The sequence below is a fragment of the Numida meleagris genome, chromosome 17, assembly GCF_002078875.1.
Source record: "Numida meleagris isolate 19003 breed g44 Domestic line chromosome 17, NumMel1.0, whole genome shotgun sequence".
Taxonomy (NCBI): domain Eukaryota; kingdom Metazoa; phylum Chordata; class Aves; order Galliformes; family Numididae; genus Numida; species Numida meleagris.
The window spans coordinates 5,240,255-5,252,931 of NC_034425.1; the positions used below are offsets into that span (position 1 = coordinate 5,240,255).

The following is a 12,677-nucleotide window of genomic DNA, read 5'->3' on the forward strand; positions in this document are numbered from 1 at the left end:
GTGTGTGTGTGTGTGCAGAAAGGTACATGCAGAGCCATGCATGAGTGCAGCACGTCCCTGAGCTTTCCCATACCCAGGCTGTGAGGGTCCCAAGCACAATCCCCTCCTCACCCTAACCAGCCTTACTTTGTACTTGCAGTGCGAGAGCCCGTAGTCCCCAATCTTGACGGTCAGGTCAGCGGTGAGTAGGCAGTTCCGCAGGGCCAGGTCGCTGCCAAGCAAACCCCGGTGCTGTCACCACCCCCACGGGGGGCCCGGGGCACCCAGGGCCCGGGGACCGCACTTGGGCACCCCCGAGCAGCACTGCTGCCGGTGCTGGGAGCGGGAGGGCTGTGCGGCAGCAGAACGCTGGGCGTGCCCATCACCAGCCACCCGATGCACAGCAGGAATTCTTGCGCAGCGTTCCAGCTGCGCCTCTGTCCGTCCATCCATCCGTCACGCGCTGAGCCAAGCGGAAAGCAGGTTTCCCCAGCAACGCGAGCCCTGGCACTTCCTACCCGTGCAGCCGGGCACAGCTGGGCTCCCATAGCCACGGAGGGGTGCACACGGATGGGGTGCGCATCAGGATAGTGTGGATGCATGTGGGTAGACCCCGGGTGCACCAAGGGCAAGAAGCCCAAGGGAAACCCCTCTCCAGCACCACCAGCCCTCACTTTCCCCCGCTGCAACACTCCCAAGCAGCCCAGCTTGGGTCGGGAAGGTCCGGCGGCCCCGATGCAGCGCTCCCCTTCCTCAACAAAATCACTGATGCTGGAGTCTCCGTGTGCAACTCACTCAGCACCAGGATATTGTTGGGCAGGAGGAGCAAGGTGGGGCGGGCACAGTCTGGGGGGTTGCTCAGCCCACTCCCCCCCGCCACGCTCCCCAGCCCTACCTGTGGATGTAGTTGTTCCTGTGCAGGTGCAGCACGCCGCAGGCCACCTCGCATGCCATCCTCTGTAGGGTGAGCGGGTCCGGGGCCATGGTGTCAGCCCCCCGGCAGCTCCGCAGGTATCCCTTCAGGTCACCCTGCAGGGCGGTGCCACTGTCACCACAGTCCCCTCCCGCACCCAGTGAGTCAAAATGTGCCGAGCATGGCACAGCGGTGCCACGTGCCACCCCACAGCACCTTGCAGCCCCGGCTCGCAGGGCCATGACACTCACCAGCGGGCAGAACTCCATCACCAGCAGGTAGGGGGTGACCTCGGCGCACTGGGCCAGGCACTGCAGCAGGTTGGTGTGCTGGAGGGCCCTGCGGGGCAGAGCGAGGGGCATGCTGGCACCACGGGGGGGAGCATCCCTGGCGCCTCCTCCACAGCGCGGGGGCAGCCGGGAGCGGCTGTGAGTGGGTACCAGCGCGTCCCAGCACCCCGCGGCACACCACAAAGGGGCATTTGTTCGGCTCTCATGGGGCATGGAGCAGCTCTGTGCTCCCCCTCCATGCCCATGACCTCACTGCAGCCAGGGCCGGACACAAGCAGCACCCTGCAGCCAGTGAGCCTCAGGACAGAGCCGTGCTGCCTGGAGAGCTCGGCCAAATGCAGCACAGAGGGAACAGCACGCAGCCTGGGGACAGGCTCCATCTGCAAGCATCCCCCCTCCCAGCAGCATGCCCCAGCTCGGGAGCAGCACTGCAGAGCACCCCCGGCCCTACCTGTAGGGCTGCGCTTCCTCCAGGAACTGCATCTGGTCCTGCACGCTGGCGCTGGCCTTCAGCTCCTTCACCACCACCTGCGTGCTGCTGATGCCCGAGTTCACCTCCCCCAGGAACACCTGGGGGCAAGGGGCAGGCACGTCTCCAACTATCCATCCTCACCGCGCCTGGCTCCCAGTGGGGGACACAGTGTCCCCTGCCACCCACATCCCAGTTGGGCACAAGACCTGCAGCATCCCCACAGGGACCAGATCCTGCATGCACCCTGCCCCAGTGCCCCAACACCCCAATACCCCAACACCCCGATGCTCGTGCTCACCTTGCCGAACCATCCGTGCCCTATCTCCTTCAGGTACAGCAGGCTCTGCCGCCCAAGGTCCGCAGACTTGAGGAGCTGCACTGTAACAGAGCACATCCAGCTGCCCGTGTGCCCATGTGCCCACCCGTACCCTCAACCCACCCGAGTTACCCGCCGAATCCAGCTGAGTTCCGGGGTCCTCCCCGCTGTGCCACCCCATGCTGTCCCAGGATGCTCTGTCAGCAGTGGGGGGGCCAACCCCAGGCACCCCGCATCCTTCCCGACGGGCATCCTGGTGCAGCCGTGCCAGCGTGGGGACATGGGGCGTCCCCAAGCACAGCGGTGGGGAGCTGCTCTCTGCCCCTTCTCCTCCCCAGGGATGGGGAGAGCAGAATGGAGCTGAGCTGGAGCTCTGGCATTTAGCCTGAGTCCCGGCCCCCTCCCAGTGCAGGTCCTGCCCCTCGTGCACCCATGCCAAGGGGCGCAGCAATGGGGCCATTGTTGGGCTGCGTCACGCCGCCCCAGCCCCACCACACTGCTGCCATTCTCTGAGCCGGGGAGCGCGACAATGGGAGCGAGGGGGCTGTGGCACAGTGGCCCCCCCCCTGGATTCCTCTCCCACTCGCTGCCTTGTTTACGCAGGGCTGGGGCTGGTGGGTGCCATGGGACAGAGCACCCAGCAGGGTGGTTCAGTGGGCATGGTGGGGATGGGCTGAAGGTTGGACATGATCTTAGTGATCTCTTCCAACCTGAATGATTCTATGTCCCAGCACATACCGGCGGGGATGCACGCTGCCCCCCTTGGTGCCACGCAGGGGGGACAAACCACCCTTGTGTGGAGGGACAGTGGCAGCACTGCTCAAGGGATCTCAGCCTCCTGTCCCCTCTTGTTTCGGCTAAGCCTACAACAGGGCTGTGATCACCCCTCCTGGCCCCGGAGTGCAGGGGGGTCCCACAATGCCTGGTGCTCCCCCTCCCCTGCCGGCAGCTTACCTGAGCGCCCCGGCTGCTTGGCCATGGGCAGCGAGACCTCGGTGAGGGGCAGGACGTACACCTCGGGGCCATGCTGCGGGGCGGGCGAGCCCTGGGCCGAGAACTCCGTCACGTAGTCGTCCCCCTCGGCGTTCTCAAACTCCTGGGCCGGGGCGGAGGGGAGCGCATGGCAGGGGGACACACACGGAGCAGAGACAACTGACCCTGCGGGCTCCCTGCAGCCCGCCCCGAGCCCCACAGCACAGCCACCCACACCCCACAGCACATCACCGAGACCCCCGGGCAGCGCCCCCAGCCCCATACCTGGCAGTGATGCCCCACCAGCCCCCGGCTCCTGAAAGCCGCCTGGGCGAGCAGGTAGGTGATGGTGAGCATGGTGCTGCCCTGGTGCAGCCGCCACTCATGGTGCTGCGCGCCGCGACCCTGCGGGCACTGCCAGCGCCCGGCTGCAGCTCCGTGCCCCTATATAGCTGCCGCGGGGGCGCGAGGGGGCTCATTGTTCCCCTGCTCGAGGTGCTCCGGTGTGGGACGGTTATACAACGAGCCGGCGTGTCCCCCCTGCCTGACCCCCCTCCCGCCGCGGGCGCCGCGAGCCTCCACAAAAATCCCAGCAATTAGGGAAAACTGTTTCTCGGCACATTCTGTGCCTGTGAGGTCAGGGTGCCTCCCACCCCGGGGGCGTGCGGGTGGGACCGCGTGGCCCTTAACCATGCCGTGGCCTGGCCCGGGGTGACGCGTGGGGCTGAGCCCCCCCCAGCCATACCGCACTGAGCAACAGGCGCATCCTACACGGTGACACGGCACGGGGAGACCCCAGTGGGGGCTGCAGCCCCCTGCCCGCGCTGGGTGCCCGGCACTCACCTTGAAGCCGATGTCTCCCTTCTTGCAGCACAGGCAGGCCAACATGAGGAAGATGAAGGTGAAGAGCCCGGAGAAGGAAACGGCCACGACAGCCAGCGAGGAGGACCAGGAGAGCTCGCTAAGGGGGGTGCCGTCTGTGGGGACATGGGGCCACGGGGTCAGGGGAGGGGATAGGGCCGCGCTGGGGGGTGCTGCCCAGGGGGGTGCATGTTGGGGCTTTGCCTGCAGGGTGCTATCACTGCTGTGCCCCCTCTGCATTCCATCACTGCTGCGCACACCGCAGCCCCAAACCCCACCCCATGTCCCTACAGGGACAGGGATGCTGCCAGCCGGGCACCACATGTCTCCACTCCACATCCATGTGCCCACCACCCCGCGGGGCCATCCTGCACCGCGCCCCTTCACTGCGAGCCCCCACCAAAGGCTGCAGCTGCCACATTACTATTCTGCCCAGAGCCTCCCCGAACAACCGGCACGTTGTGGCACAAGGAAGCAGGAAGGCCACGGTGCTGCCACGAAGGGGGACAGCCGCAGAGACCCCCGACCCACCGTGAACCCCCACGCACCCACCTGCAGCACAGACCTGCACCCGGAGCCACCGCACCTTGCCTTCCCCATTGCACCGAGGGACCGGGACACAATTGCCACCACCCGTGCATCCCCTTCCCAAAGCCCAGCCCAGCACCACCGCCACACACCCCGCGTGGTGCCGAGCGCACGGACACACCACGGGAGCTGCGCCATCACCAACCCCAAACCTCTCCCACCCCACGCGCCGGTGTGCAACGCCACGCTGGGCACCGTGCTGCCGGCTCTGCCCCCGCGCCGGCGTGTCCTTGAGGAGGGCACCTGAAGGACAGGAGGGCTGGGGATCCCCGCTCCGGGGCACAGAGCACCGCGGGCCCTGCACCGCGCGGAACGCGGCCGCTGCTGGCGCAGCAGCTCCAGAGCCATCTTCTGAGGCTCAGCGATGCGCAGCCGAACCGGGGAGGAGCCGGGGGTGGCATTCTCGCTGCTTGCAGCCGGTTTCCATGGTGAACACACTTTGTACAGCGAATGTCACCATTTTCCTTGGATAGTGGGACAGCAAGAGAGAAAATGACTCACTGAAAAGAGCCTTTTGAATGCCGACGGGAGCAGAGCGCGGCGACAGAAGCCGTTCCAACAGGGACCGTCAGCTGAGCCGCCCCAAGGCCGCGGCGCAGGAAATGGAGCTTTTTGGATGAACCCGATTCCAAAACAACGTGTTCTGCCTCAGTTTCCCCACCTACACCACTGCTGGTGCTAAGGGGGAGTGTCACCACCCTATGAGGGCTGGGAGCTCCACGCAGTTCTTTTGGCATCACTGTGAACCTACCCCAGCCCCCGGCGTGGGACCCCCCCACAGCAGCTCCACAGTGCTCCCCCCACAACAATCTGCCCTCGCCACGGGGTCGTGCTGAGCACGGCCAGCCCGGTGCATCCCCCAGCAGGAGCTGCTGCATCGCTCAGCAGCAGCCCCAGAGCAGCAATGCTCCAGCACTGCCTGCAAGCCAGGCAACACCACGCTGCATCCCCATGCTGGGGGGCAGGAGTGGCATTCAGTAGAGCCCCAGGGTGGCACCTGACCCCGGTCCAGCTCCTGCAAACGAGATCAGAATGGTAAAGCAGAGGGCGCAGAGATGCTGAGCGCAGTGGGGTCCACGCTGCCCGCACCCCGCATCCTGTTGCATCGCCTACCCAGCCCAGAGACGCACCCCCTAAAATCCTTTTCCTAAAAGGCACCCGGCAAAGGCTTCAACCCCAGAGCCCCGCAGCGAGGGATGGGCTCAGCCCTTCCCGGCTCCTTTGCTGACTCACGTTTGCTGAGCGCCTGCAGCTGCTCTGCCAGCCATCACCCTCTGCCGGGATGTGCCACAGCCGCTGCTCGCTCTGCCCGGCGGCAACGGGCAAGGAGCGGGGCTGACGTGTGCGGAAGGGAAGAGCCCGGGGCTCCCTGCAAGGCTCCACATGGCCAAGTGGGTTGGCAGGAGCAGGGTCCTGCCCACTTGCTTGGTCACACACCCGAGACCACCCCCGAGCCCCTTGCTGCATGTAGGTCCTGGTGCAAGCTGCCTGACCGTGCCCCAGATTCCCCACCTCACACCCATGAACCTGATGGGTGCAGGACCACGGACCCGCTCCCTGCAGGATGGAGAAACCCCTGTGGTCTCAATGTGCCCAGACCCCCAATTGACCTGGGGTCCCTATGCAGCCACATGCAGAGGAGTGGGACAAAGCAGGGAGCACCCTGGGGTCCCCATCCTCTGGCATTGCCCCCAGTGAGGATGGTGATGGGAACCTAGCTGGGAGAAGATAGGCTCAGGGAGGGCATAGTGCTAGGTTTGGGCACGGTGTAGGGCTGGGTTTGGGCATGATGCAAAGCTGGGTCTGGACACGATGCAAAGCTAGGTCTGGGCATGGCGTAGGGCTGGGTGTGGGTTTGGGTTTGGGCAGGGCGCAGGGGTTTGATTTGGGCAGGGCGCCCGGTACAGGGTTCAGAGCTGGGTGTGGGTCTGGGCAGGGTGCAGGGCTGGGGTTGGGTAGTGCAAAGGACAGGGGCAGGATTGGGGCAGGGTGCACTCACGCAGGACCCAGTACCGCATCCCACCGCGGGCTCAGCACTCTCAGCTGCTCTCCCAGTGCAAGCACAGCCCTGGTAATGTTATAAATCCCCAGCGAAACGAAGGGCCTGGATCCATGGGCAGCTTCCAGGAAAGCAATTTTACACCTCAAAGGATGAGCGCGCTGCTCACCCATACGCAGCCAGGCAGCAAGAAACCATCCGCTGCCATTTAGCACGAAAACACGAGGCTGCTCCATGCAACTCCGGGGGGAAACTGAGGCACAGCCGGCATCACCCAGCAGCACCGTGCAGAGCCACCGGGTACTATGGAGGGGATCATTTTGTTTCCAATGCAGCACACGCTGCGTTCATCTGTTCTCCCAATGCATCTTTGAACGTGGGCTTATTTATCCGACTCAGAAGTCTTTTAAAAAGGTTGATCCTCGCCTCTTAGTTCGGGTTTTATCATCTCGGGATGAATTAGCGGTAAAAAAAAAAAAAATAACAATAATTAGATGGAAAACTAAAAAAAAAAAAAATCATCTGTCATTTTGTAACGCGGTGGAATGAAAACGTGGGCTGTAATAAGTGCGGCACCGTGCACACACCGAGAGTCAGCGTGGTGGGACACAAAAAGCCAAGTTCCTCCAGCACAGCCCTCCTGCTGCAGGCCGCGTGGCAGGTGGGTAGCAGCCAGACATGGAGAACTTTCCCTTTCCTTTCCTGAGAAAATCATAATTTTCTTTCAAAAAGCGTGCAAAGCGAGATTACATGGACGTGCTGCTCCGTCACAGCAAACCCACAGCCATGGCTGGAGCCGAATCCCAGCGCTAGAGTGCGGTGTGGGCTCCTGCTGTGCCATGGGGTGGTGGATTGGTGCCCATGTGGCCCCCAGGGAGGAGAGCGTGGATGGGTGCCCTGTGCTGGGAGGGGGGATACGGGCATGGCACTATGGGCACAGTGCCATGGGCATGGCACCATGAACTTGGCACCGTGGGCAATATGGTCATGGCACCATGGAAACCACGGGCACAGCACCATGAACACGGCACCATGGGCACAGCACAACAGACATGGCACCATGGACACCATGGGCATGGTACCATGGGAACTATGGGCACAGCACCTTGAACATGGCACCATGGGCACAGCACCATGGGCATGGCACCATGGACACCATGGGCACAGCATCGTGGACATGGCACCATGGGCAATATGGTCGTGGCACCATGGAAACTATGGGCACAGCACGACGGACATGGCACCATGGGTACCTTGGGCACATCACAACGGACATGGCACCATGGGCACCTCGGGCACAGCACCATGGGCACAGCACCGTGGGCATGGCACCACAGAATCAGTAAGGATGGAAAGCCCCACTAAGATCACCAAGCCCAACCATCCACTCACCGCCACCGTGCGCGCTAAACCACGTCACTCAGTGCCGCGAGCGCAGCCCCGCCGGCACAGCCCCGTGGGCACAGCACCGCGAGCGCAGCACCACGGGCACGGCCAGAACACGGCTCCCAGCAGCCGGCGAAGCAGCATTTACGTAACGGCGGGAGAGAAGCCGCGTGGAGCAGGGCAGCCTATTTTTATCAGAAACGTTCAGCGACGTTATGAAACAAGAAGCCTCGGCTCCGAAAACAAGCGGCAGGAGCGGGCAGGGCTCCTGCGAGAGGCGAGCACCGAGCGCGGCCCCACGCATCTCAAACCCGGGCAGCCCCGACGTCCTGGGATGCTGCAGGGGCTGACAGCTGTGGAAAACAGGGGGGTCCGTGCCCAACCCCTTCCTGCTGCTCTCTGCAGCTGCCCGAAAGCTCCATCGCTGCGGTGCGCCTGGCCCTGGGAGCTCCCCTTCGCCTGTCCCAATTTCGGAGAGCTGGGCAGCGTGACACTCACCCCAGCCCCTTTGCGCAGCCTCTGAACAGCCCCCTGCCAGGCTGGGCAAGGCAAGCAGAGGGGAAGAGACCCTGAGAATTGGCGGGGAGAGGAATTTAGGAAGCTGTCATGGTGCCGGCACTGAGGCTGTCCATTCATCCACCAAATGCCCAACACCCCCACCTCGTGCCCACCCTTTGAGGCCTTGGAGCTTTCCTGAAGCTGCTGCCCTGAGAGCATCGCCACGGCTCTCCCAAGGGATGAGGGACGTCACCCCCCATACAGCAGCACCGTGCCCCACTCTGCCCTGCTCCGCAGCGTGGTGACAGCAGGAGCGCTCCGAGCAGGAGGACTGCCTGGCACTGACCAGGGGTGCGCTGCCCGCCCTTGGCAAGCACCCAGCCCCACACCCTGGACTCCCCCATGCCCCCCAACAGCCCTTCCATGCTGCACCCTGCAGAGAGCTGCCCCACTTACAGCACGTGCCACGGCGGAGCTTCCCTTCGCTCCAGCATTAAAACAACAGTGGTGGCACTGGTGTCAGCAGCGATGGCACTGCGAGAGGGGAAGGGACGGGAAACGGGGCCTCCAGCCACCGCCACTCGCTCCCCTCGTCCCGGGGACAGTCGCTTGCAGGAAATCCTGAACCTGCTGCTGCTTCCTCCAGTGGCCAACCCCTCCCCGCGCTGCCCAGCACGGCCCCGTCCCCTCGGCCAGCCCCAGCACCCCATGCCCCCCAGCTCGACCCCTCCATGGGGCTGCCCTTCAGGGTGAAGCCCTCATGGTCCCGACTTGCAGTGGGGAAGGGGCTTGGCATTGGCTGCACAGGGGCTACTCAAGCCTTTAAGGCAATCATTTATATCAATCACAGGCCCAGGAGGTGGGACCAGTGTCTCCTGGCCATGGGCAGGATCCCAGGACCACTCCCCCAGGCTCCAAATGGGGTTTCTCACCTACAGGGGATCCCAGCCTGATCCAGGGCCAATTCCCATCCACTCCCAGTGCTCAGCCCCCACACGCTCTGCAAAGGGCAGAGATGAAACGGGGCATGGCTGGGACCCTCACCCCACGGCCATGGTTCCTGGGCTCATGGTGCACTGCTGGAACTGCAGAGGGTAACGCTATGGGATGAGCACCACCCAGTGCCCACTGCGACCCGACGCAGGAGGAGCCCGACTCATTGGGGATTTCCAACTGGGAAACACTGGGAGGTGACAGCCCATGCTCCAACAGCTCATAGGGCAGGGAGGACCTCAGCACCAGGCAGACCCCACCCAGGCAGTGCCCATGGAACGGCTGTGGCACTGCTCTCCAGGCAGCACAGTGGAAATACCAGCACTGCCCAGTGCCCCAGAGCCAGGACAGGAGCTGCCGGGCACCCCAGGTCCCACGGGCAGGGAGAGCCGGGCAGGGAGCCCGTGAGTCACCGCCCCGCCTCTCCCGAGAGATCTGAGCCCTTTCAACCCTGGCATATTAATTTCTCCTAATTGGCTTTGACAGGGATCCGTATCGCCATCCAAAACGTAATCGCCCGTGTGCGCGGGGCGGGGGAGCGGGGAGAAGGAAGGAGGGGAGAAGGCGGGGAGCAGGCGGGCACCCCCAGGGGAGCGATGCTGGTGCTGATCCCGTCCTCCAGCAGCGGGGCCCAGCTGCCCTGCTGCACTGCAGAGCTGCGCCAACGCCATCGCCAGCAGCAGCCCAGCTGCGAGCCCCCATCCCCACAGCACCCCCCTGAGACCCCCGCCTCCATGCCCGGACAGACGGAGGGGCCCCATGCTGACACCTTCCACGCGCCGGCAGCTCCTGGTAGGATCTGTGCAGTGAGGTGTGCGCGATGCAGCTTCCCACGCGCCGCCGGGTGTTACGCTTCCCCCACTGCAGCCGCCTCCAACCCACGTCCCGGCTCCCTGCCCCAAATCTGACCTTTGCACCCACTCTGCTGCCCTCACCCATCGTGGGCTCCAGTATTCCCGGTGCCAGGGGGGGGGTTCAAGCCCCTCTGCTGCCATTCCCCATGCCCAACCCCCTGCCAGAGCTGCCCAGCAACGCAGAGCACTTGTGGCACAGGGATTGGGGCAGGGGGATGCAGCATGTGCCGGCTGGACTCAAAACCACAGCGCTGCGGGGAGGTCCCGTCACTGCCCCACAGCACGAAATGCGGCCACTGTGTACCCACCAGCTCCTGGGAATGGCCACGCAGGTGGCACTGGAGCACGGCCAAGGGACAGCGATGGCATGAGGAGCACCGGGGGGCACGGAGCACCCCGAGCTCAGCCACAGCCCCACAGCAGCACCCTGCTGCCCCCAACACGCCAAGCAGAGCCCCCCTGCCTGCAGCATCTCCATCGTTCACTGTGCTGCTCAGAAAGAAAAGGGGAAGGAGAAATACGGGTAGGGGAAGAGCAGATGTTTCTCACGATTTCAAAATGTGCTCCGCAGGCTGAGATGGGGAAATCCAGGCTGGGAGATGGGGCAGCACTGACACCAGCCCCGGCCGGAGGGGACACATCCTCACATCACTGGGGCTGTTCGCACCACTGGCCCCAAAGCCAACAACTGCGCAGTGGGACACACCGAGGCCTTGGAGGCAGCGGGGCTGCAGAGATGTCCTCCCTCACAGCACAGCCTGGCTCCAGGCGTGAGCACCCCCAGGCCTGGAAACCCAGAGAAGAGGGGACCTGGACCTTCCCCTGAGCCACCAGCGCCGGGACACGATGGCAGTTTTCCACCCAGCACAACCTGTCGCGGGCACATCTCACGGAGGGGACAACGACCTCACCGAAAACACAAACTGAGCACGGAGCAGGGGACGGCTCCTCCACCCCCGGTGACACTGCTGTCCCCACGGCTCCTCCTGCACCTTGTCCCCGGCAAACAGCAGGGAAACGGGGCTGGCGCAGGAGGTGCCGCGCAGACGGAAGGTGCTGCCAACCGTACGGGATCAACAAGCCCGGGAAACAGGGAATACATCCCCCCCCCCCTCTAATTTCTTTCCCTGACAGTAACCGTGGGTGTCAGCAGAGCCCGGATTGGGGAGCGCGGCAGCATGGCGATCGGCAGCGATGGAAAACCTTCCTGCAGAAGGATGCTGAAAGCAGCCGTGTCCCGCAAATCCCCAGGTTGACGGGATTAGCATGGCAAATTGGGCGCTCGGCGAAAACCCGGCGAGAAATTATACCGAAGGCTGAGTGTGGTAAACACGGCTTCGTTCCCAGCGCTGCCGCATTTAAGATGCAAATAAAGAGGTTTCCTTCCTAACGCAGATCAATACCGAGCAGGCTGCGAACCAGCAGAGCTCCGGGTGGGTAAATCCCGGCCGGTCCGCATTTACAGCCACCCCAGAGCCGGCTCCTGCAAAGGGAGCGGTGTCACCGCCACAGAGGAGAGGGGACACGCGATGTGACAGTGACATCCAGAGCCACGCAGCGACCGCATCCCGCCAGGGCAGCGCCGGGTCGGCTTCCCCCGCTTCAGCGACAAAGGGACGGTGGCAACGCGCTGCCGCCCCGCAAGGATGCTCCGCCGCGGGTCACCGCACCGACCACCACCACCAGCAGCCCCCGGGGACGCGAGCGCCATACACACACGTATCCCATCCCCGTGGCACACGCAGCCCACGCCGAGGCCAGAGCTGCCGGCGTCCCCCCCCCTCCCCCCGCGCCCCAGCTGGAACACGCTGCAAACGGCCCCAAAAACCCACACAAAAGCCAATGCCGCTCCGCGCCCGTCTGCGGCCGCTTCCTGCAGATGCGGCGCAACCGAAACCGTGCCACCGCGCTTACATAACGGCAGCCCCGCACGCAGCCCCGCACGCCTCCGGCACCCCCCGGCCCCGCTCCGCCGCGGCGGCCCCGGGGCAGCGTCCGCCCCCCGTCCCCCCCCCCGCCCCGTTCTCACCGCCCCGGCATTATTTTCCAATCCGACAAACAAATGCCCCCGGAGGCGGCGCGGCCCCGCGATTCCTCAGCGGGGGACAAAACGGCGCCCGATGCGGAGCGGCTCCCGCAGCGCACGGTGACGTTTGGAGGCGCGGGAGCCGCGGTCGCGCTCCGTTCCCCGCATCGGAGCGGCCCCGAACCCGCGGAGAGAGGCGGTGCGGGGCTGCGGGGACGGAGCTGCGGCGGGAACGGGGAACCGGGGGCGAAGGCGGGGGGCGGGAGGACCGATGAGGGATGCGGGGACCGCTGCGAGGGGTCGGGGGGGTGGGAAGGGAAAACCGGGGCCGCTCGCCGGGGGATGCGGAGGGGCTGCGGCGGTGCGGGGCGGTGCGGAGCGCGGCTCCCGGTGCCTCCGGGCCCGAGGGGCTGCGGCACTCACCGGGATCGAAGTGGGAGCTGAAGGCGAGGCTGGGGCTGAGGAAGGCGGCCGACATGGCAGCGGCGGCGAGGCGGCCCATGGTGCGGCGGGAGCCTCACGGCCGCCGG

General features: G+C 64.9%; 1 protein-coding gene across 3 annotated transcripts in view; it reads right to left on the reverse strand.

Annotated features, from left to right (window-relative positions):
• AATK (apoptosis associated tyrosine kinase) overlaps positions 1–12,677 on the reverse strand; it is an 18,142-nt gene extending 5,465 nt beyond the window's left edge. For 2 of the 3 annotated variants that reach the window (XM_021415038.1, XM_021415037.1), the window contains exons 1-8: positions 12,571–12,677; positions 3,786–3,919; positions 2,925–3,066; positions 1,953–2,032; positions 1,634–1,752; positions 1,144–1,231; positions 875–1,008; positions 127–211 (exon numbers count right to left, since the gene is read on the reverse strand). In XM_021415038.1, coding sequence (XP_021270713.1) covers positions 127–211; positions 875–1,008; positions 1,144–1,231; positions 1,634–1,752; positions 1,953–2,032; positions 2,925–3,066; positions 3,786–3,919; positions 12,571–12,649 — 861 coding nt within the window. In that variant the 5' untranslated portion in view covers positions 12,650–12,677. Of the gene's footprint in view, positions 1–126; positions 212–874; positions 1,009–1,143; positions 1,232–1,633; positions 1,753–1,952; positions 2,033–2,924; positions 3,067–3,785; positions 3,920–8,730; positions 8,817–12,570 lie in introns of those variants that run through there. The other variant, XM_021415039.1, reaches the window with a different exon arrangement.